General features: G+C 39.2%; 1 protein-coding gene across 4 annotated transcripts in view; it reads right to left on the bottom strand.

Annotated features, from left to right (window-relative positions):
• PARD3B (par-3 family cell polarity regulator beta) overlaps positions 1-13,471 on the bottom strand; it is a 990,710-nt gene that overhangs the window by 284,979 nt on the left and 692,260 nt on the right. For all 4 annotated transcript variants that reach the window (XM_063091525.1, XM_063091519.1, XM_063091512.1 and 1 more), the window contains 2 exons: positions 4,110-4,316; positions 3,137-3,374 (listed from right to left, as the gene is read on the bottom strand). In XM_063091525.1, the coding sequence (XP_062947595.1) occupies positions 3,137-3,374; positions 4,110-4,316 (445 nt within the window). The remainder of the gene's footprint in view (positions 1-3,136; positions 3,375-4,109; positions 4,317-13,471) is intronic.

The following is a 13,471-nucleotide window of genomic DNA, read 5'->3' as shown; positions in this document are numbered from 1 at the left end:
ATTGAGATACCATCTAACCCCAGTTAGGATGGCTAAAATCCAAAAGACTCTGAACGATAAATGCTGCTGAGGTTGCGGAGAAAAAGGAACTCTCATACATTGTTGGTGGGACTGCAAAATGGTGCAGCCTCTATGGAAAATGGTATGGAGGTTCCTCAAACAATTGCAGATAGATCTACCATATGACCCAGCTATCCCACTGCTGGGAATATACCCAGAGGAATGGAAATCATCAAGTCGAAGGTATACCTGTTCCCCAATGTTCATCGCAGCACTCTTTACAATAGCCAAGAGTTGGAACCAGCCCAAATGTCCATCATTGGATGAGTGGATACGGAAAATGTGGTATATCTACACAATGGAATACTACTCAGCTATAAAAACGAATGAAATACTGCCATTTGCAACAACATGGATGGACCTTGAGAGAATTATATTAAGTGAAACGAGTCAGGCACAGAAAGAGAAATACCACATGTTCTCACTTATTGGAGGGAGCTAAAAATTAATATATAAACTCACACACACACACACACACACACACACACACACACACACACACAGAAAAAAAAAAAAAAACCGGGGCGGGGGGAAGAAGATATAACAACCACAATTACTTGAAGTTGATACGACAAGCAAACAGAAAGCACACTGTTGGGGGGAGGGAGGAGAGGGAGAAGGGAGGGAGGTTTTGGTGATGGGCAACAATAATCAACCACAACCTATATCGACAAAATAAAATTTTAAAAAAAATTAAAAATGGCAGATGGAAGACAGAGTCTATAGAGATCATCAGGAAAAATTAACCAATGTCTACCGGGAAATTTGTCCCACTGGCATTCACTAGACTGCAAATCATGGTAAATATAATGTATGGGAGGTAGTAGCTTTGGACTGAGCTCCTGCCATGGGACACAACAGATGAGATCAAAGCAGAAAAAATGGAGTCACTTGTGCAAAGTGCCATGTAATGAAATTGAAGTTAGCAATGGGCCAATTTTCAAAAAAACAGGGGATTCACTGCAATCAATCAGAAGAAGCCCAGTCAACCTGAGCCAGAGTGACAAGGAAGTCCCTCTGCATTAACCCTATGAGGAATGTAACTTTGAAATGACCAGTTTGCTTTTTATTCCTTTTTTCTGCCTGCAATGTCCACGCCTTCTACTCAGCTTGAGTGCCTTTCTATTCTAAAGATAGAATGCTAACCGATTTATGATTCACTAATAAAAGCCATTTAGATCTTTAAAACTCAATTTGTTGAAATTTTGATAGTTAGATGATTACTAGGATATCAGGCCTTCTGGAGTAACCACAGCCCCCATGATAGCAGGACCACAGTAAGTCTTGCTAAAACACAACTAGGGACAAGAGATTTTGAGCAGGGCGCTGGTGGCATAGCATTCTATGTGCACTGGAAATGTAGTGGGAAGGCTCTCTGGTGTCAATATTATTTGCATCCCCTAAATGTCACTTTGTAGTTTACAAGGTCCTTCTATATACAGACATGGAATGGAACTTTCCTTTCTGTCCGGAAATTTCAGTTGCAAATCCCAAACAGAACAATTGGTAGCAAATACCACCCAGCATTCTTAGGAGAGATATCTCCTAAGGGGTTCATAAGAGGTGGCCAGATTGGGTCAACAACTATCATCTCCCCTCATTCACCTCCAGCAGTATAGAGATTAACTGGGAAGAGACATTTTCTTTGCTGGGAAATTACAGGAGTAAGCAAAGTAGTGGAAAAGGGTGCTTCTGCCTTCCACTCCCAAAATAAGTGAGGGGGCTGCAAGAAAATCCCTCAGAGAATTTGAAGGTAATTGTATGAAAGGAGACCGTCATCCTACTTCCTATCCATTTGCTTTGTGACTTGCAAACATTCCCTGACCGTCTCCCTTCCCCTCTGCATGAGAGCATTTTGGGGGGAGTTTGACATGAGCCCCCAGTGCTGGAGAGGCCCAAAGCCAGTGCTTGGCTCACACTGAAGAAGCCTGAAGATGCGAGGCTGGTTGGAACATCCCTAGGGCAGGGCAAGGAGAAAGGGGAGCAGAGGGAACAAGCTGCACTTGTGCTATTTGGAGGATGAGGGGGCAGCAATTCCAGTGAGCCATGTAGCTGCTATAGTAGTAAGTGAGGCTAGTGCCATCTCAAACCGCCACCACCCAAGAAGTCTACCAGTGGGGTACGGAGACTCCAGGGTGTGCTGAGGCCAGAGGCTAAGGGTTAGAGGGTCTTAGGAGGTCAGTGGGAAAATGAATCTCCTACATAGGCAACTGGTGCATTAAGGAGCTCCCTGAGAAATCTACAAAAGTGGCCAATGGCCACATGACACCAGATACAGCAGTTATGCAAACCTCTGTCCTGTGTAATTTTGCCCTTTCCCTTCCCGTGGTTCTGGAGACTGAGAAGTAGGAGGAGGTGGAATCCTGCCTCCCACCACCCTGCGGGGCACTCCTTGGGCTTGAGGACTGTGGCGCAGGGAGGAGAAAAGTTTTGATTTACTTTGGACTGGACATTTTAGCCCTTGACAAAGAGGTCGTTTTATTACCCAAAGAGACCAGAAAGCTATCAGTCAGAAAGCTGAGATACCCGGTTTAGAGAAGACAGCCTCCACAGAGCATATCTGAAGGCCGCTGTAGGGGGAGAACTAAAGCTGTTTTCTAAGTGACAGCTAATGTGTCTGGACGCCTGGCCATCACACACCTGCAGTCACGGAGCAATGAGGTTCATCTACCCTGACTTCTCTAAGTCAAAGGAGTTGTTCCAAGAAGTAGCAGGTCAGGACTCCTTGCCTCTCGTTTTCCCAGTGCTTATGGAAGAAGTGTTTCATTTCTCTCATAGCACTTTGGTACAAAGGGCTGTAGATATTGCCCGTGCCTCTGCTAAATGTTGGACTCTTTCACAACAGACTTAGGACAGTTTCCTGTCATCACCACAAGCTTTGGGAACCACCCAGGAAGGCTCCTTCTACCTCTGTGAAAAAGGAACAAGTACATTCATAGTTTAGACTTTTATGCACTTAGCCGATGATGAGGGAAAGCGCGCACTTTTTTTTCCTGAGTGCACTCGGAGCAGTGATTTCACCAAGAGAAACCAAAAGAGAAACAAAACCAACTTTGCCTTCAAAGCAGGCCTGTACCTGAGCATGGCGCCAAATCCCTTCCTCTTTATTTTCCTTTCTGGGTCTTCATTCTCCTCCTTCCGCTTTTTCTCCTTGACTTTCAATTTGCCCTTTTCCTTTTTCTTCTCCTTCTCTTTTGCTTTTTTGACTTTCCTGGTTTTATTTTCTGCATCCTCTAGCTCAGAGTTCCCCTGAGGGGCAGATTCACAATTCAGAGCTCCTTGGCCAGAGTGAGAGCTCTTATCAGACAGACCGTCTGTACAGAGAAAAAATAAAATAAAATCAATACACATGGTCAGGGGTACTTATGGTGAGTATATAAAGGAAAGTCAAAATGTAAAATAAAGAAGAATGAATAAAAGCACTCCGGAGTTCTACCCGTCCACGTGGCTACTTTATCCTTTGAAGATACTACAGCCTAAATCTGGTTACTTCAAGCCAGGGCTGATGCTGGGAGTGGGAGGACTGCTTGCCTAGCTGGTAACATGAAAGTCTTATAGGTGGTAAACACTGATCTCCCTGAAAGCTGGCTTGTTAATCTTGATCAGCTCAGAAAGCCCACATGCTGGGAAACAACCAGGGCAAGTTTATTTCCAGGAGAGGTTTTTGAGTACAAATATAACCCAACTGCTTCTACCCAATTAATGCAGTCAGTCCTCCTTGATGCTACTTCTAATGACTCCAATGAGAATGTCGAGAAATGCATACTTAGTGCTCCTCCCCTAAGGGTAAATGACAGTTGGCCCTTGCAGGAAAATGAAGAACATTTCTTTAGCATTGCACTGTAAAATAAATTGCACATTGCGTCCTCCAATTCCATGTTCGTTAAGCCAAAGGGCAAAACATATCAGAAAAATGAATTACTTTTAATATCAAAAATATAATTGTGATTTTTAAATCGTTTTTCTCTGTAGTTAAGCACACATTCTTGCCTATGATTTGCAGATAATAATGAGAAGAAAAAAACATTTATGGAAGCATATTGCCCTACCAGCTTCTAATTCTTCAGGCCCATCATAAGATTTGTCGATGGCTGCTCTGAAGCTCTCGTTGCAGCCTCGGCCTCGAATCATGTGTGGCCGGGGCCTGTGGAAGGGAAGTTCATTCTTCCTGACTTCAGCAACGGCAGTCTGCAGACTCTCCAAGGAACTGGACTTTTTCAAACCCAGAGTTGGACCAAAATCTTTGCTTGGAGATTCTGGAAAAGAAAGGGCAGAAGGTCACCCTTCCCCTAATAGGAAAGTGTGGTATAATGGAAATGTTTCCTGTTCAGGAATCTCAACACCGTGGGTATTAAGTGAGCAGGAGTTGGGGTTATTTAGTTTTGCTGCTTTTTGTGAACTTGAACAAGTACTTTGACTTCTCTGAGACTCAGTTACTTTTTCTAAAGTTGTAGCAAGATTTAAAATAACAATATATATTATATAGAGAAATTTATATGCACATGTGTCTATACGTACATGTACACACACACATATATATGAATTTGAAAGGTGGTAGCTATCTAGAGAGATTATTTGTATGAGTGTGAGTGATTATATGTATGAAACTACACACAGACATACACACGACGTGCATACACACAGACACACATACATACACACAGAGACCTTACACAATGAGTGCTTCTGTCCCACACATTGTAGCTTTTATTATTGCCATGGTTATTGGTATAATTATAAAGAAACATACTATGCATGGAAATAAAAAAAAAATGAGGTGATTGTAATTTTTGTGATTGAACACTTTACCCTAGTGGCTATTAATGTATGGCAAATGCAATTTATGCAGTTAATAAATAAAGCAAAGCAAAGCAAGAAAACAACTTTTCTATGTCAATGCTACTGCTCTGAATATATTTCTATTTGGGTATCAGAAAAGGGGCAGCCTTTTTATATGATATAAAATCATAAAATAGAAAAACTAAAATATAAGTGAATTTTAATAATCTGTTTCCCAATATCTAATGTTTTTCATCTGTAGGGTTTGTCTTGCCCTGTACCTGCCCCTTCACTTCATTTCTTGACCTCCATTCCCACTTCCAGCCAGCCTCCCAATTATCAATAACAGGATTAGGCTGTATAAATATCAGCAGCACAAGGATTATTTTAAAGATGGAAAGAATTCTATCAGGGCTCTTGTTTCCACATTCGGAGCTTTTCCACCAGCCAAAGCTTGTGTCCCTCTCTAGTTACAAGGGAGATTACTGTCATGAAGATGCTACATTTACATTTCTGGAAATAAACTACAGTACAGTTTTTTTCTTTTTTTTTTGTCTTTTTGTGACCGGTAAGGGGATTGCAACCCTTGGCTTGGTGTCGTCCACACCGCGCTCAGCCAGTGAGCGCACCGGCCTTTCCTATATAGGATCCGAACCCGCGGCAGGAGCGCCGCCACGCTCCCAAGCGCTGCACTCTCCTGAGTGTGCCACAGGGCCGGCCCTACAGTACAGTTTTTCAACAGATATAGGTTGAGTACATATGAAGGATTATGTACATAAAGTACCTACTTCCATGCCTAGCAATGCCTAGCACATAGCAAAGCTCAATAAACTGCATCAACTTTTATTACCATCAGCACCACGTTTGCTTCTTCTACCACTGCCACCATGAACACTACTACTAGTTGCTTAATACAGCATTGGGTAATACAAGGAATAACAAAGAAGCACAATAAAGGCCTAATGCACACATACACCAACTAAAGTGCAATAGCAAAACACATCCTTCCATATGTTCTGATTATGTTAAAAACAGTCAAAATAATGACAATAATGCTTATAGCTAATGATGCATGGAATGCTTCATCTGTGTCAAGCACTATTCTAAGTGCTTCAACTATATTAACTTGCTATAACACTTACAGTTGGCACTTCTTTTAGCCCCATTTTGCAGATGAGGAAACTGAGGTACAGAGCAGTGAAATAACTTGTCTAAAGTTAACATACTTAATAAGGGTCCAAATTAGGAACTGACCTGAGGCAGCCTAACTCCAACTTTTTCTGCTCTGTGTATATACTTTACTGCCTAAACAAATATTTGGTCTCTACCCTCTACTTGATTACGGTCAAGCTGGCCCTACTTAAACTGGCCTACATTCTCCTCATCTCTAAAATAAGAACATTAATCTAGATTATCCCTGGAGCTTAGTCAAGCAGGCAAACTGCAAAAAGAGGAAATTTCTTTACAGTTTCATCATTAACTTACAGGAGACAATTTTGCATTTTGAACAATACCTATGAAGATAATAAACACTGCATTTTATAGGTGACAGTGTATATCCAAGAGATGAGATTAACCAAAAATATTACAAGAAATTTGGGGAACAAATTTTAGTTGCTACTTGCAAGTCATAAATACTGAGGATATTAAATCCAGAGAGAGGCACATTTCTTATATTCCAAGGAAGGAAGTCAAGTTGAAGAAACAAATTGAATAAGATCATTTCTGACAAGAAAACAAAAGGCAACATAGAGGTTTGGGGGTATTGAAGCAACAGTAAAAGCTTTGGAGTTTACAGAAAATATTTTACACCATCAACCCTTAGGGATGTTTGACATGAAGTTTGGTGAAAACATGAAGATGAAAATTATCTGAGAAAGCCTCGATCCTCTGTCAACAACAACAATCATCTTCCATTTATTAATTGCCATTCAGAAGATTATATTACAGCCCAACTATAAGCATTCACATCAACGTTTAGCAATAAATTCCAGGAAACATGAAAATGAATAAATCGTCTGAAATATAAGGCATGTTATCAAAAAGAAGCTCATCTAAAGCTCAGCAAGAAGTCATATCTGAGAAGGAACAAACACACTGCTACTCATTCTAAGCAATCTGAACATTAAGGATTCACGGATTTTGCAGGAGTAATAGAGCTGGCAATTAATTCACTTTATATAAACAGAAGTCACAAATTAGAAGCACCAACTGATGCTGGGCAACATTACGACCTAGTAAAATTAAAAGCAAAAGGGCAGTTGAGTCCTAGATTGCCCATGTGGACTCAGAGGTTGACAAACTTGGAAAAGAATTTTGTATTTATTCCTGAGGAATAAACAGGATGTAGCAGTGGAAGAGAGACTGGTGTAGAGAGGAGTATCCAGAATCAAGAAAGACGTTACAAGGATTTACAGGTTCAGTGGACTGACTGACCTGGATCTCCAAGTAAAAGGGTACTCTGACAAGGACCTTCACTAGGGCTCCTCATGTCCTTTAGGTGTCCAGAGTCTTCTGACAGAAGGTCAAGGTTATTGGTTGTGGGAAGGATTACTTTGTCAATTGATGGGCATCAGTGTTAAATTCCAACAAGACAGTTGAAATAAAGTACCCTATATCACGTAAAGATTGTGTGGAATACAATAAATTGTCACATACATTTCCTCTTCCCTACTCTTACTCTCACCAATTTCAGTTTAGGTGGACATTGCATAGGAAATTTTACAGCTTTTAGAATGAGAATATTTACTGTCTATTTCTAGCCTCACCATTTACACAAATCATATTTTTTTCTAGGCTCCCACTTAAAGTAGAAGGCTCTTTGAAGGGATAAGGTAAAGTGAGTAATTTATCAAAATCCAAACGTCAGTCACTTGATCCATTGAAGTTACCCCCAAATATAATGACTCTCCACATTTTGATCTGTAGGTGATGTGATATTGACTATTGCTGATTTTAAGCAATTGTCTGATAGAGTGGAGCTATGAATACCACACGTTATCAATCATGGGAGGGATCTTGTCCAAATTTGAGCATTTACTTGTCCTGTTTTGAGCATCTAAAGAACTAACCTGAATATGACTGTTCAATGATTTCTAGGCCAGCTTAGTTTAGTTGCAAATGCCAGGGAACAGATCTTTTTCCAAACTTTAGTAGCAAGGCTTTATTTTTTAACCGATGACTTCTACATCCAGTGACCATGTTCTCTAAGATCTAGAGGAACTTATCCTTCCCTCACAAACATAAACTTAACATATCGGAACTTCATTAAACAAATGATACAACAATTATCAAGGGTGCTAAAAGAAGGATCCTGCATGATAAAAATTATTCTCAAGGTGGTAACATAAAAATATTCTTAATATTGTGTGTCAAATTTTCCCTTAAGAGTAAGGCCTCATAAAGAAATACCACTGACATATATATATATATATATTTTAAAGACGTTATAGCACTTTCAATGATTCCCTCTGTTCCCAAATAAAGGACTGGCTTGACTCGGACCTGGAAATCTTCCCAGAAAAGTAGAGGGAAATTTCAGGGTCGTGTTTTCTGGACCCACCAATCCTCAGATGCATCCAGTTATTCCCCTCTATTCCCCAAAATACAGTGTTTTGAGAAGAATGGACACACACAACAAGACTAAAGATTTTAAGGAGTTGTGCTGCCATTTCTCCTCTGCGCATAAAGGAGGTGGTGAGAGGCCTGAGAGGGAGCTACCATCTAGGTGGAGAGGAGCCACCAGCAAACAGATGCTTAAAACAGTGAGAAACTGCGGCCTCAGCCTTCTAGGTAAAAAGCCCATTTGAACATACTGTGAAACAGAAAGTACTTCCTGAAGGACTGTTTGGATGTGGATGTCAGTCTCTCTTACTCAGTCTTGGATTTCTGCCCCTGCCCGACAGCTTGAGAACCGCTGTTAGTTCCCTACAGGCAGGTGATTAGAATAACAGAGAATAAAACTGTCTAGTGAGTAGTGGTTAATAGTGAATGACTAAAGGCAAAGGCTACAGAATATCCAAACACTCCCCACTCTGCCAATTACTTCTTGAGTTATAAACCTCTCTGTACCTTAGTTTCCTTATCTGTAAAATGAGAATAAGACAAGCATAGTAGAGTCCGTGGCACATAGCGCTCATAAAGTGTTGGTGATAATCATTGTCATAGTTGCTTTTGAGACACCTCCAAATGTTTGAATGCGTGTAGTCCTACCGCAATTGATTTGGTTCAATTCACCATTGCGTTCTTAAATGTGACCATGCCTTCCACAAAGAGTTGAAAGGACTTTGTAAAAAAAAGACTATTTTTCCTTTTGTGTTAAAAAATTAAACTGATTTAAAAAAAACCAAAACAGTTCCTTACATTTTTTTCTTTTGAAATAAACTGTATATATATTCATCTGTTCATCCCTTCCCATTCTTGGGAAGATTAATAGTGGAGTCTTGGTTGCCCTTCCCCTTAGGCTATAATCATTTAATTAGTCTGAGATTTAATTGGCAATGTTTGAACTTCCCACTCTAGCATTGAAATCTTGCAATAAAAGAATGCCTTAATCCCGAAGACCAGTAATTGGATCTTCCATTATTGATGAAACTGCTTCCAATACATTCTTATTAAAAAATAAGGAATTATTTTGAGGAAGGTATTCACTTTCAGATACGTGGCAAGTTTTTCTCCCAGCTAGAGCTTTATAATACTTATGATACATTAACAATAAATAATGTATTAATTTGCACATTTCAATAACACCAATGCCCTCAAGGCACTTAGTGAAAATTAATTAAGTTAGAGTCCCTCTTTCTAAAATAAAGGGATTGTGCCCATTTGTAAATTAGGGATCAAAATTATTGTAATGCTATCCAGGGGTCACAGCATGAAACCTAAAATGGCCAGGAATTTGTCAAGATAGCTTGTTTTCATTATCAATTTGGCCTTGCCTTCTTATAAGCAATGAACTTGGGCAAACACAATAGAAATGCTTTACTTACCTCATGGAGAGCTGTGATGTGAAATTAATAGCCTTAAAACTCTTTGAATGAAAAATTATTATAAATTCCAAGTAGGAAGTCACAGCACCACTTTATTCTCCAACATATTCCGCTTTGTCTTTTCATTTTAGATTTACACTTACTATTTTGTACATTTGATTTTTTTAGATTTCCTAGAGGCAAAATGTCTTATGTGCTCTAATAGATATCACTGCAAATCCATTAGCCTTGAAAAACATTCTTCATAATATTTTAATGTATAATTTCCCAAATTATGTTGTCTGTGCTAACTGCGTCCATAATGGGCCTAATTACCTTCTTGCCTATCTCAGTATTCCAAATATTGATCGTCATTCTAAGCTTGTCACAGGGCCTCCTTTCCTAGTCATTACCATAGGGCATAATGCAATTTGGCTTTACATTTTCTACCGTCACTTGTGTCTCTCTTTTATGGCAATTTTGAAGTTCTCCAAGAGCAGATTTTTTTCTATTAAGTCTCATAAATCCCAGAGTCTTCTATCATTTCCTGAAATACATGTCAAAATGTTCAATAATGAACTTCTCATTAAGATTCATACATTTGCATAATCTCCTCTATTCTGTCTCCAAACACTATCTATTTTAAAGTAAAAATATCCAGAGAGAATATGGGAAGATTACATGAATGAATAAAATTTTTGATTGAGTATGAGAATGGTGTTTCAAGTGTCTTCAAATGTTTGCCAAGTATTGCTATACACTTTAACGTTCTTTACTAAAAATTCCTTCCCTTATAAACTGAAAGTCAAAATCTTATGCCATGTTTAGGTTTCTTTCCTGGACTCAAATTATGTCCAGCAAATATAATGAATAGTAAATTCATTAAACCAAAAATATTCTCATGGCACTTTTCTTTCTTTCCCGTTTCTCCTCTGTTGTGCAGAAAAGAAAATGGACTTAATGGTTTAACTTACTCAGTAAACTATTTTTAGAAAAATATATAAGTATATCTGTGGGCAGATTCTGTTAAGGCAACTGAAGAACTCAGGCAACCCCATTCTTGGTTGGTTTTTATCTTTTGTTTTCATTCTTTCTGCCTTTGGAAAACTGCTGGATTTAAAAAAAATAAAAACAAAAACAAAATTTGCATTCAAGATAATAATGGGTTGAAAAATTAGGTAAACAGCATTGTTCTCCAGAAGGGAAACGTCCGCTACTTAAAGGAAAACACTACCTTTATTATTTAAGTAGGGGAAAATAAAAGACTTATTTGAGATTTAAACTGGCTAATGTGGTAAAGTTTACTACTTGAGAAATAGGATGGATAAATGCCTCCTACCTTTGCTTGGCTTTGTTGATTTTTGTGTCCTCAGCACAGAGAAATACTAAATAAGTATTTGTTGTAGGAATAAAGGAATGTGAGGGTGAAGAGCAGTTAAACACTCAGATCCCTTTTCCCCAGTGTCCTGCGGCTGAACCAAGTTTTACGTGGAGAAGCACAGGTCCACAGCTGCTTCATTTCCTCCATGCACACATACAGCTTCCTGTTCTTTGTTAACACAACCATTATGCTCTTTTGTGTCACTTTCAAGGATTTAATAATTTCTGCCCTACCTATAATTATTCACTCATCTTCTCTACATTTTGCCTTTCTTTTTATACTAGTCATTCCTTTTGCTTAACTTCTCTCTTTGTAATATTAACCTTTTCTGCCATTTCCATTTTACATGCATGTTAAATAGTCTTATTTTTATCTACTGCCAAGAACACCTTTATTTGTCTTCCAGCTCCTCCCTGTATGCCTTGGAAACGGGATTTTCACTCTAAATGCAGACTATTTCCATGATTTGTTCCCCTCTTTCCTTTTACCATTCACTTTTTTTTTTTAAATTGATGACTAGTAAGGCGATCTTAACCCTTGACTTGGTGTTGTCAGCACCACACTCTCCCAAGTGAGCCACAGGCCAGCCCCTACCCTTTACTCTTTGTATGTCTTATTTTAGTAGCACATCTTTTTTCTGCTTTTGATTGCTGAGTGGTTTATATTTTTACGTGGGTTGTATTCTGCAATACTTTCTAAATAAATTATAATATAAAACATTCTATTAAGTTTCTTCAAAAACCATTAGCATAACCAAAAGGTCAAAGTGTGATTGATTTCTTGGAGAGTACCCACATGAATATATTTTTACATGTTGATATACTGGGAACGTATATTTTTTAGAGCCAAACATTATTTTTATACTTTTTGCATATTTCTTCCCATTTGATACCTAACTGATTGTACTTAAAAAAAAGACAGACCTCAAATTCCCAATTACCGAGTTATTTACAGAACTGATAGAACATGAGGCTTTTCAGTTTCATGTTAATATGAATAACAATTTCTTTACAGATATACTTTAAGCAAGGTTTCAATCTAATGTTAAAATGTCAAGCCAAAATCAAGTTAGCTATCAACAAGTGCTACTGAGTATTTTTTGAGACTCAGAACTGTGCTTGGTCCTAACAGGAATCGAAGATAAGGGTAACAGTAACTTTTCTGGTTGCTTTGTAGTTTACCAAGTTCCTTCCTGCACAAAGTGAGCTCACATTATATACACTCGATCTTACCCAAAATTAACTATATGTTCATAACAAGAGAGCACTAAAAAGAAGGAGGGAAAAAGGACAGGATAAATTAATAAGAGCAATTTCACTCATGTCCCTCTCAATGAGAGTGTGCCCTAGGGAGAGTGTGTGTCTAGATGTTTGGAGAAATGAACTGTTCACTGTAGGTCTTTGTTTACCTCTGATGCTGTGTGCATCTCACCACACTGAGTGCGATTCTTATATTTCAAGACTTATATTGTTCATGAGTCTCTTAGTCAGTTCTGGCTACTATAACAAAAACACTATGTAACTTATAAACAACAAGAGAAATCTGTCACAATTCTGGAGACCGAGAAGTCCAGGATCAAGGTGCCAACAGATTTTGTGTCCAATGAGGGCCCACTTCTTGGTCCACAGATGACATTTCTTCTCATTTTTGTCTGCACGTGGTGGAAGGGGCAAGGGAATTCTCCAGGGTCTCTTTTATAAGAATACTTATCTCATTCATGAGGGCTCTGCCACAGATGTCTGCCCATGCCAGAGCTCTCTTTGCATCAGCAGAAATAGCACTGTGTGGATGCTACCAAAGTTGTCTGCCTGTGCCCTCTGGCAGGGTGGCCACTGTGGCTTGTGCAGCACTGGGCCATGCTGGAGTCAAAGCTGGGGTGGCCAAGGAATTTGGCACTAGAGCATGGAAAGCACAACTCATGGTGATTGGCTGTGCTGGGCAGCATATGCTGAAGTCCTGCAGGCACTGACAGCCCCTCCTTTGAAACTGCTCTATCCCCAGTACCCTTGTAGTCTGGGCCTGCACAAGAAGGGCAGCTCTGATGATCTCGGAATTGCCTTCAGGATCATTCTTCCACTGTCTTGGAACATATCTCCCAGCTTCTGTTAGATGGCTGATCCACACTAACACCTTATCACACAGTCGCTTGACTACACCATTAGTGTACTCTCCTAAATAGGCCTTCTCATTCTTTTCAATATGGATAAGCTAAGAATTACCCAAATCTTTAAGTTATGTTTTTTTTTTTTATTAACAATTCCATCTTTAAGCCTACACCTTCAAC

Source organism: Cynocephalus volans, chromosome 1 (assembly GCF_027409185.1).
Source record: "Cynocephalus volans isolate mCynVol1 chromosome 1, mCynVol1.pri, whole genome shotgun sequence".
Classification (NCBI taxonomy): Eukaryota; Metazoa; Chordata; class Mammalia; order Dermoptera; family Cynocephalidae; genus Cynocephalus; species Cynocephalus volans.
The sequence above is the reverse complement of the archived record's forward strand: the minus strand, read 5'-3'. Positions and strand labels throughout refer to the sequence as shown.